The sequence below is a fragment of the Helicoverpa zea genome, chromosome 22, assembly GCF_022581195.2.
Source record: "Helicoverpa zea isolate HzStark_Cry1AcR chromosome 22, ilHelZeax1.1, whole genome shotgun sequence".
NCBI classification, from domain to species: domain Eukaryota; kingdom Metazoa; phylum Arthropoda; class Insecta; order Lepidoptera; family Noctuidae; genus Helicoverpa; species Helicoverpa zea.
This window is the reverse complement of record NC_061473.1, coordinates 4244363-4255899: the sequence shown is the minus strand read 5'-3', so window position 1 is coordinate 4255899 and position 11537 is coordinate 4244363. Positions and strand designations below refer to the sequence as shown.

General features: G+C 37.2%; 1 protein-coding gene across 1 annotated transcript; it reads left to right on the top strand.

The window, feature by feature from the left end:
• Positions 1 to 8318: 8318 nt before the first annotated feature.
• On the top strand, positions 8319 to 11533 carry LOC124641160 (proteasome subunit beta type-5). The gene is made up of 6 exons (XM_047179153.1): positions 8319 to 8545; positions 8629 to 8730; positions 9160 to 9259; positions 9790 to 9983; positions 10429 to 10567; positions 11333 to 11533. Exons 1-6 carry the CDS (start codon positions 8402 to 8404, stop codon positions 11494 to 11496), a joined length of 843 nt encoding a protein of 280 aa, XP_047035109.1. The 5' UTR covers positions 8319 to 8401; the 3' UTR covers positions 11497 to 11533.
• The last annotated feature ends 4 nt before the right edge of the window (positions 11534 to 11537 follow it).

The window sequence follows — 11537 nt, the reverse complement described above, 5'->3', positions numbered from 1 at the left end:
AAAGTCCAACACCACAAAAATCGACATCTCCATGAAATTCCAAGCATAAAATATTTGCTCTTACACTATCATATCAACCTTCATGAACCTTCATGAGAAGAGTCGAAACCCACGTATACATTTCCACCCAAAAACCCATCGTCAATACTCACAGTACCTAACTTCATACAATCTATCGTACGTGTCAGGATACTAACAGGCTTATATCAGCAGAATTGTCTCGCTCCCAGGAGAGAGTCTTGGGAAGCGGCCGGAATAGCCGATTGGCTGATCGCCCTCTGAGAACTAAAATCAACAAGGGTTTTGTCGCGCGTGTTGTTCATTTTTGGGTGGCTGTGATGTGGGAAAAATGTCTATTGTTTGTGGATGTGGTATCGCTGTTGGCCGTTATTGTCTCTGCGCGAGTCGACTCTTGGACAGTCTGCACTGTCGGTTCACCATGCAGCAGAGTATATTTGCTTAGATGCGGTTTTCATTCTAAGACGTATTCTTCAGCAATGGAAGGCACTAGTCTGATAAAATGTTGGTTATGGTATCTCAGTGCACTTAACAGAAGTATTTAATAAAATCGATGTGATGATAATCGGAGAAAACCTAGGTATAGCATGTGCACAACATGCACAAAATTTTATATACACATATGTATATTGATGATTTAGTGACAAAAGCCATATTATCTCATTTACTTCCTACTACATCAATTTCTACGGAAGCCGTTTGGAAACATGAGCATGTCTATAAAATAATACCCCTGTGAAAGAGTATACTTATACACATTTTGCCTTTTATATTTTCAACTTTCTTTCTCACCCAAGGCACAAAACAGTACCCGTGTTCTCAACTTTAGTCCTTCCCAACTGTGCTCAAATAAACAGCCGTATCCACTACACCCTCGCTCCGCTAATCCGTGTGAGCGGCCGAATGTCAAGCGTCACTCAAGAGCTGTTGACGTACAGGATTATAGCCAAACGCTCTCTATATGAATATTTATATTTGTTATTGCTGGATATTACTGTTTCTGTTACTGTTTGGAGTTCAAAATCGATAGGTTGAAAGCAGATTTGAATTTTGAATTCGTATGTCGATGGAACTTGGCAGATTTTCTATCAATCAGTAGTAGCTGAATGGCTTATTTCGACGAAAATATTTCTGTAGTAAAGGCCCCATAGAGAAAGGCCCTCTAGAATAAACGTCGACAAAGTAAAGATGACTGATTTCGAACAAAATATAGGTACATAGGTGCATTATTGGTTTCCTTGTTTTTTAATTAGTAATTCTAATAGCTATAGTTAGAATTACTTACCTTCAGCCTTCAAACTTTCCTTTACCTACTATTTACTTACCTAACTATACTTTACTACCTAACTATTTACTTTCATGTACCTACCTACACTCTTCCGATACCTACTCGCACTACACTATCAAAAACGGAGAAAACTCCCCCAAACTGTCAAAATTTAATATACAACCGACCTTATTAGGGTTAGTACTTATTAGCTTACCACCCTTCCCTCAAGTGCGGGTTAATAAAGGGCGCATTACTGTGTAAACACGGTCACGTGGCCTCCCGCCGGCGGTCACGTGAACGACCATAGACTACATGCAGATATCATCTGTGGCTTCGCGCGCTTTTTTACGTCAAATTAGAAAGTTCTGTTTTTGATGGATTTTTGTAAGTTTTTAGTAACTTGTGGAGAGCAAACCCCGCTAGTTTAACTATTTGAATACATACATACTATTTGAATTATTTGAATACGTAAATACATGCATACTATTTGAATATACATATCCAATTAATCGAATAACGAAAGCAATTTCATGGCGCAGAGATTGACAACTGTGAAAATAAAATAATATGTTATATCCCAATCTAATATGCAACTATATAGCATGGTTATGAAGACAAATAACTGCTAATTAATTAAGCAATTAAAAAAGAAAATTTATAAGTACTCTTCACAAATTCGCTAATAACCCTCAAATTACACCAATTAATTGTTCAAAATAATGAGAGTAATTACAACAAAAACATTTAGATAAACTCGTTATCGCGTTAGGAACTTGATTGGAGCTTTTGACCGAATTTAAACCACCATTTAGTGTACGGCTTCAGGCGCCATCTTGTCATACGTGATAAAATGTAATCCGTAATGGTTTAGTTAAATGTTTAATTACAGTTGTTACGAACGATTAATCGCTCTATAGATTGAGTTTTCATAGAAAAGGTCAAGTGATTTGAAAGTAAATAATATGCCTATGTGTAGCCAAATATGAAGGCAGTAAATCTTTTTGAAAGTTAAATTTTTGTGTTGGTAGCGTATACGCAAGCCCATCTTCTTTAGCCATAAACTACCTATGTGATTCATTTTGGGAGAATACATTAATGTTAATGTTCAAATTGTAAGATAAATTCTCACCAACGTCGGAGATCATTTTGTGCGTGTAATTTTATCACACGTTTTTAGGATGCTTTTGAGAGTGATTCCTTATGAAAACCTCAATGATAGTACCACGATTACTTGTGGATATGGTAGTTAATTTCTCCAGTCTCGGGTACGTAAGTACCCCAAAGCACTTGTTTTAAGCCAAGTTTACACTATGTGCTAGAGGAAAGATCAGTTGCATTTCTATCCACAAACCTAAACATAACAAAGAACTTTTTGCTAATTAAAAAGTCGACTCTAGATTAAGACATAGGTAATAAGAACAAAATACTCAACAACCTCATTTCCTCATTTAAAAAAATATAATCCACTTTCCCGCCAATCGGCCATGTTGTCAGAGCTGTCAGTGTCAAATGCGCGCGCACTTGACTCGGCACCCGGCCGCCGCGGGCCAGGCATTTGAATAACACGGATAGCTATTAAACTATACTACAGGATTATAATGTGCATCCGTCAATCTGCTACGCTTGGTAGTGTTAAACTTTGCTTTCCTGTGTTATCATTTTAGCAACTAGTTTTGTTGGCTATGGAATTTGTATTCGAACTTCTTTCTGGTTTTGTGACAGATTAAAAATGTTTTTGTTCTATAAGAACTAAAATTCTTTTGACTTAATTCTTATTGATTCAACAACGCCATAGACATAAGTGGATTAAGTATATTTCGATACAAAAAAAAATAGAATGAATCCTATGTTAGATTTCTAAACGAGTTATAGTGCAATGACCATAATTACTATTCGAAATCGGACACCAATTTAATATTGAAGCTAATGCTTAGTTATATTACTGCATATCGTATGATTACCTACTTTATTCAAAGTAGATATTACTAGAGAATGACGATGACTCACATGCAAATTACATCTAATATAGCCCGTTTATCCTTTATCATTAGCATACTATGTGAAATAAAACTGAACTGCAATATTTCCCTAATCACAGTACTTATACGATAAACCCAATCATACAGAACGCGAGCATAAAATTATGGGACATATCTCACAAATAACAATAACGACTTAAAGACACGCACGTCCGTCCATCGCGGCGGGCGAGAGCATAATGCGCAATAATAATTCTAAATTCAAAACTGAAGAAGTTACGATGGCCGGTCGCGCACGGGCCGGTGTTGCCAGTTATATAATTAGAAAATGAAAGGGTGGCGCGCACGCAGCCCGGGGCCCGACCACTACTATCGCTCACCATCGAGCCCGCTCCCGATAGTGTTGTGACAACGATTTATTGTCGATTTTCTATAATCTCTAATCCCGATGAATTTAATGTTTTCCTTATTGTGGGCCGGTAAATGTGGTCATTCGATATAAGAAATTTATATCAGTCGTACTGCCTACTTCTCTAGAATAATAGAACCAGAGTTTTGTAAGGTATGATTTTACATTTCCCAACAAAAACGTACTATAGTTTATTCTGTCATTCATACAAGTGAGGCAGACTCGAGACTGTCATTCATGAAAGAACAAGACAAATCTCAAATTATTTAGAGTTTGAAATAGCGATTTATAAGCTCATACAGCAGATAGCTATAACTAGTGTACCTTTATCTATAATCTTCCATAATTGGAGATAGGTCACGATCCCTACAGTGAGTTATATTATTCTTAAACGCTAATCCAATTTATTAAGAAAACATCGATACTCTACAACAATAGTCATCACTAGCATAAAAATATACTCCCCACCCCGGAGGGCAAATGGCAACATTCTTTATTTTCGAATATTAATAAGGAGCGTGCAACATTACACCGTATTTCACGTTGGGTAACATCATTATATCCTTTCTCTCTTCATCTAACACAAAAACTATATCTCTTAACTCTTCTAATGCTCGAAAATCTTATAATGACGACCTTTTTGGTGCAAGATGGTAGATCAACGGAGATTTATCTAAGTTCTATAACGACTTATATATTATCTGTATACATATTTATAGGCTGTATGTAATTACTACCTTCGCCCGATAACTCATTCAGTGGGGGAAATATGTAATGAGTGTATCGTGGGTGTATCAAGAAATAAAGTTGCTTTAGTACATAAGTATGTAATTATGTACTTTAAGTATTTCGCGTTAAAATTATGGTCGACATTACATTTGATTAAAGATATCATGACTCCGCTTACCCGAAGGGTTCATCAGAAATAGCTCCTAGCTAGAGCATCGATTTTCGCTGGTTGTTTGCTTCTTGCTGAAGAAAATTTTGATCTTAGAAAAACGTGTCGGTATGTCTATCATCGAGAGCAAAGAATCACGAATGCACGGAGCACACATAGTCCAAGTGGTTTAGACGCCTCGATAATTATCTTAAACTAGCCGTTTTGCCGCGGTTTCACCCGCGTCCCGTGGGAGCTACTGCTCGCAACGGGATAAAATATAGCCTATGTTACTCGCAGATAATATAGCTTTCTAATGGTGAAAGAATATTTAAAATCGGTCCAGTAGTTTTTGAGTTTATCCATTACAACCAAACAAACAAAGTTTTCCTCTTTATAATATTAGTATAGATAAGAATGGCAGTTGGCAAAATAGGATAAGAAAATATAGGGAAAAATGCTACTGCTTATTGGCTTACTAATTATAACTAGGTATTTGCTACTAACCGCGATAATCCTCCTTTCTTCTGAACACCTTAAAACCAACACAATCAAGAAAAATAAATAAGTAGGTAATTATAATTAAAAAACAAACTGTTTCTAGCGAAGTGTTAAAGCATGAAGCTGTAAACGCGATTGCGTTTAACGAGGTGCAAAGCATACCAGCCGCCAATTTATATGATGCCTAATGTGCAGGCGCATGCGACTGTTATTGACGCAGTCGGTAATTGATCCAATTGAGTTATTTAACTAAATGTCAGAGAAAGCGATGTGGGATGATTTTACTGGGACAAGCAAATCTTTCTGATGGAAGAATATTCGCCGTGTTTGCCCGACTGCCAATAAGCCTACTTATTATTACTTATTATTCAAACATGTCTATAATTAGTTTGTGGCATAGTAAAAAGTAATCTCTGGATCAGCCAAATCAATTTCGAAAATTCTTTTCCTTAATCGAAAGCTACGCCATCCATGCAAGGAAAGCAGTTCTTTTTAGAAGTGAAGGTGAAACCGAGAGAAACTAAGTACTTACATACAATAAAGCTTTATTTTGTCTTAAAGTTTTATTAAATTCTCGTCGCTAAATAATATTTGGATATCTCCCAGAAGCAAATCTAGTCAAAAGTCCATTCCTCCTAAGCCCCAACTAGCTCCAATAGTTCGCCAATCTACAGTACATTAGTCCGGCATTCCTTGTAAAACGCTATAATTTCACGGGCCACTACAATCATATTGTCAAGTGATACTGATATCATTAAGATGCCTATGAATTTTGTAACATTACTGCTGGCCTCGGGGAGGACTCACAAATACTGGTGTTAGGAGCACTGTCATTTTGTGGGGTTTTGAGACAGACTACCTACCTATATACTTGAGACTTGGGGAATGTTAAATTTGAAATCCATTATAGCATAATAGTTAAAAGAATCGACGTCGAAATCATTAATTACCTACTTAATCATAATCATCTCAACTTAATGAACTCAAAATCTAAAATCGATTAGACGACAGGATTCGAAGACAAAATTAATAACAAACCTCAGATAAAGGTACGAAACTAATAAGTACGATTTTTACTAAGAGCGAAAGAAAATGTAGAAAACATCTACTCATTTCTTTACCACGTAAATCTAAAAGGTAGCTCCTTCTTAAGGTATCGGATCTAATTTATCTACCGCAGATCTCATGGTCACCACCATGGACTACCGAAAACCGTATCGTGTCGCGTGACACACGGCCGAGTCGCCGCCGTTTCCTATGGGAAACAAACTGCTCCTCCCCCCTCCCCCTCTCAGCCGACCTTCTGACGGCCTTAGGCACGAGAACTGACGAATTGCAACCATGCACCGCGGGAATGCGTTAATCAGTCCTAAAATGGGGTGTGTGTTACACCGAAATGTAAGCGGTGTATTTGTTCGCTGAAAACTTTGGCTCGCATCGCAAGAATGGAAGTGAATGACTTGAGTTTGACTATTTTTATTTATGTTAATTTTAGGCCTTAGACTAAGTATGAAGTTAGACACATCCTTACCTTATATGATGAAAGATACGTAGCATCTCAGGAAAAATAATATCAAATAGGTACCTTCCTAAATGAAAAGCTCTTGTCACTAACTTCAAAAGAAGGATCATCTCAGTGGATAAAAGAAAAGGTTTTACGATATACCTACTTGAGATTATCATACTAAGTAAACAGGCAGACTTACTAAACCTAGTAGAAAAACAACGAGCTAACACTTACTTTCAGTTTTTTTACCAAACTGCATCCTAATCGGTGTGCCAGTAATCCTCTAAATCTCACAATTTCAACTTTCGGGGCTATCATTTGTGCGCTAGGTGCGTACCCCAGTCGTGACTCTCCCGCGATACACAACACGATTTCTGAATTTATTTGACGCAAACCTTTTGATGTAGGTGATGTTGGCGCCACAAATTTCGACAAAACACATAATTTTCGGGATTTGAGATAAATGTACGTTTGTAAGATGTATTTTTTCTGTTAACGCCCTTTAAACTTGAAGGTTTAAAGTTCGAAACGTTTTAAATTATAGTCCTGGTCGTCTTTGCAGTTGGGTTAGTAAAGGAATGGTATCGTCGGATTATGAATAAGTTTGCAAACCAAATAAAAGACGGAAAAAACACATTGAACAAATGTATGTACAGATGCTGAATAAAACTAAATACAGATTTAGTTACATAACAAATAAAATTTAAAGGGCGTCGAAATATTGATCCAGATCGTTGGCAGCCGTTAGCGTAGGTATTCAATACACTGCAGGAATTGCCTACCTAATTTATGCGAATTTTACAGAAAACTATAGGTCTGGTCAACATAGAACCCAAACAGGGGATTTTCATTTCAGGAAATTTGCATATCAGTACTTAGGTCTGTATAGGCTATAGGTAAATAACATACAAGAAGCAGGTCATAAAACGCATGATAAACATTCCTCACAGCGCCACAATAACATCTTGATCGCTTTCCAAACTGACCAACAACTGACTAATATATAAATTATACAAACGCTATCTTATATCTTAGATATAATGACAGACTTTAAACTGAGGAGCTTCGAATAATATCGACAAGCTGATCCTATCGCTCTGACTCATAGCGTAATGATAGCTTTGCTAACTTCTACGCTATTTATTAGGCACAGTTCGTATTCGGTGAATTTTATAATGTTTTCGACTGAACGATTCTTTGAATTGGTTTATAACTGATAATTTTTGTGGACGAACTATTCATTAACGAATTATGCCATAGATTCGATTGTTGAGTTTCTTTATTGGTTGAAATTAAAGGTGTTGTTGGTCATTTTATGGTCTAGAAAAGGTTCAGGCTTGAGAAAATAAATAACATCTGAAGCACCATTCTGCTTACAATTATTTATCTACCTAAGTATTGTTTATTCTATTTCGAAACTTTTTTTCAGTTCCATACCTCAATTTCGATGAAGAACATTTTTGAATATTTTTTAAGCTGCTAGTGACATCTATTAGGGAGTAGCATTACTACTCCAATTTTCTAACTACACCTCGGTGACACTAGATGGCATTAAATAGACATGGCTACATACTGTTGCTCAATTTACAGTAAAAAACAAGCTCTACTTTATATAATTTTCTGTTAAACATTTTAGATTTATCTAATCAGAAAAAAAAAAAACAATTTTAGAATATCTTTATTTCATTAATTTCCTCATTTGTAGTGGCAATAGTTGTGGTATTTTTTTATGAATACAACACCAAACATCAAATGTCAAACTTGACAAATCGGCGTTTTTGAAGAAATCGCTTGTCATTCATCCAACACAGAAAAGTTTATTTGAATTCACAAAACAAAAATGGCTTTACTTGATTTCTGCCGTTTAGACGAGAAAATTAATTTGAAACCCGTCGATTCTCTCGCTTCTTTCCAAAATGACGTCGTTGGATACAGCGAAAACTTCTTAAACAGCACACAACTCGCAACGCCGCCGTTTGCAAACGTAAGTAGAAGGTTATGGGGCTCCAGAAACGTATTAATTTCCTTTGTTTTATGTATATTACCGTTGTCTTCTCGTATTTGCAGCCTGTAGAAACCCTTGCGCAGTTCAATCAGAAAGATGAGACTGGGAAAGCTATCAAAATCAACTTCGATCACGGTACCACTACTCTTGGCTTCCGCTACAAGGTAAACCTCTTAATTTCATTATTATTGAAAAGTAGAAAGACTACCCACTGACCGCAGATTGTTCTCAAATGTTCAGTATGTATATCAAAACTATTAACTAACGTGTATCAAAATCGAATATAGTTCTTTGTCAACACAATTATTGGTCTGCCACAAAAGTTGTTTTATGGATTTATCATATCATATTCTATCACTATTAAATCCTGCAGAATTAACATGTTCATATAATACATGACATGGCTAAAATTGCATCATCATCCAAGTCAATTCACAGGCTTTTTGAGTGTGAACTCATATCACTTCAATTTACAAAAGTGGTAGTTAGTATGTGTCATTACTATATGGGCGCAATTCATTGACAAAATCAGCAAATATAGGGCCCACCATTCTATAGGTCTATACATCAAATCAAGCTATATTTTTCCTAAGGGTGGAGTACTATTGGCTGTGGACTCCCGAGCCACTGGTGGCCAGTTCATCGGCTCACAGTCCATGAAAAAGATTGTGGAGATCAATGACTACTTGCTCGGTAAGTTTTTAGTTTCACTACAGATTAGTTAGAAACTTACATATTCAGTTACCACTGCAATTTCATGTGTTGTGATGTTGCATATTACATGAATGTTTGAATCTTTCACAGTTCATCAAATCTTTGCTATTCTATCAAATTATGTACAATTACACAAAAGCCGATTTTGTTTTAGTTGTGCACATAATTCTTATTTAATTATGAGATTTATTAGCATAAACAACAATAAATAATCAATTTAAACAAACTGAACCACCTTTTCAATTAAATCTTTGTCAATTCATTTCAAATTTTCAATTAAAAACTCCACCATTATCCTTATTGAAATAGTGGAAGTTAATTATGCTTTTGCACTAAAAGGGCTGAACTACTAAGAGTCCAAAATCAGCTCCACATTTCTCATCATGATCATCATCATCTCAGCCATAGGACGTCCACTGCTGAACATAGGCCTCTCCCTTAGATCTCCACAGATACCTGTTGGAGGCGACCTGCATCCGACATTTCTCATAATCATTATTAATCCACAGGTACTCTCGCCGGCGGTGCGGCTGACTGTGTCTACTGGGACCGCGTACTCGCAAAGCAATGTCGCCTCTACGAGCTTCGCAATAGGGAGCGCATCTCCGTGGCGGCGGCCAGCAAGCTGATGGCTAACATGGTGTATAACTACAAGGGCATGGGACTTAGCATGGGGATGATGCTCGCTGGTGTTGATAAGAGGGTGAGATTTCTTGTTGTTGTAAAATTTTAATTAAAAAAGATATCAATTAGTCACTATCAAGTAAACTCTTTTGATGTTTCGTCATTGCAATCCAAGGAGTGACTCATGACGCTGTTCGTCGACGCTGCGTATCTCCACCCTGTGTGTGATTGCCAATTTGCCACAAAATTTTCCTGATTTCAAGAGTTGATCTTTTTGAGGATCACCGCCCATGTAAAAAAAGTATATAAAAAAAAAGAATAATCCAACTTTAACTAGTTTTAGATTTTTCATAAGAGCTTACAAAGACCTTTTTGAAATAAAATCTTTTGACTTAGACTTTGAAGAACACAAAAATAATCCTTCAATTGATTTATATCGTATCAAATCCTTTCATATTGATTGATATCTTACCCCACAAAATTGGTATATATGTACTGTTACTAATCAAAACAATGAATTCCAGGGCGCTCAGCTGTACTACGTAGACTCGGAAGGCACCCGCACTCCCGGCAAGGTGTTCTCGGTGGGCTCGGGCTCCGTGTATGCGTTCGGTGTGCTCGACAGCGGATACAGCTGGGACTTGTCTGATAAGGATGCTCAAGGTAACTAGTAAAGCTATCTCCTTTATAAAGATATTTTTCATTGTGTTCAAGGGTCTTACATAATTACAACACATTTATTCAAGCCTAAGACATGAAAAAAACCTATTTTATTAGGGTTCTATTGCTAGGACAAAACAGTCCTTATTTAACTTTGCTGTCTCTCTGTACCCAGGACCTATCTTATGAACCGTGATAGTTAGACAATTGAAAATGTTCACAGATAATGTATTATAATTGCCATTATAACAAATTAACATTTAAACATAAAGTTCTATGCAGACGTTTCGGATTATTCAATACATTAGATGCTCGCACACGATTTGTGCGCCGTTTTATAAGATTTCATGAAAATAATAATGATGATGTCCTCCTAGCCGATTATCGGTTACGGCGGCTGTTCTCGTGTAAGGAGATTAGCCAACTACGCAGGACATATTATAGTGCACGAGCATTTGCGCAAACACAGGTGCACTCACTATTCCTTAACTCTCATAGCCCGATGGGACGGCAATCCGACACGACCGGAGAGAGATCAAGCGCAGGACCGACATTTACGTGCTCTCCGATGCACGGGTGTATCAATCACCAGCTTCCAGGCTCCGGGCTACTTTGTAAAAGTCTTCTAAAACCCACAAAGCGATTTCGGCTCGACTCGGGAATCGAACCCGAGACCTCGTGCTCAGCAGCCGCACTTGCGACAGCTAGACCAACGAGGCAGTGGAGGAATAATATTCATTCATTATAAACCCTATTTTTTTCTTCCAGAGCTCGGCCGCCGCGCTATCTACCACGCGACTCACCGCGACGCGTACTCGGGCGGTATCATCCGCGTCTACCACATCAGCGAGAAGGGATGGGTCAACATCTCCAACGAGGACTGCTCCGAGCTCCATTACAAATATGCCGCCGAAAAGGGCAATGAAGTTTAGGTTGTAATTTAAAATAATAAAAAACTGCTATTTGTAATTGT

Bases quoted from the DNA above. Each gene is read 5' to 3' on its own strand.
- LOC124641160 (XM_047179153.1), top strand. From the start codon at position 8,402: ATGGCTTTACTTGATTTCTGCCGTTTAGACGAGAAAATTAATTTGAAA. The intron at 8,731-9,159 runs GTAAACCTCTTA...ATTTTTCCTAAG, and splicing joins CTCTTGGCTTCCGCTACAAG to GGTGGAGTACTATTGGCTGT. The intron at 10,568-11,332 runs GTAACTAGTAAA...TTTTTCTTCCAG, and splicing joins GTCTGATAAGGATGCTCAAG to AGCTCGGCCGCCGCGCTATC.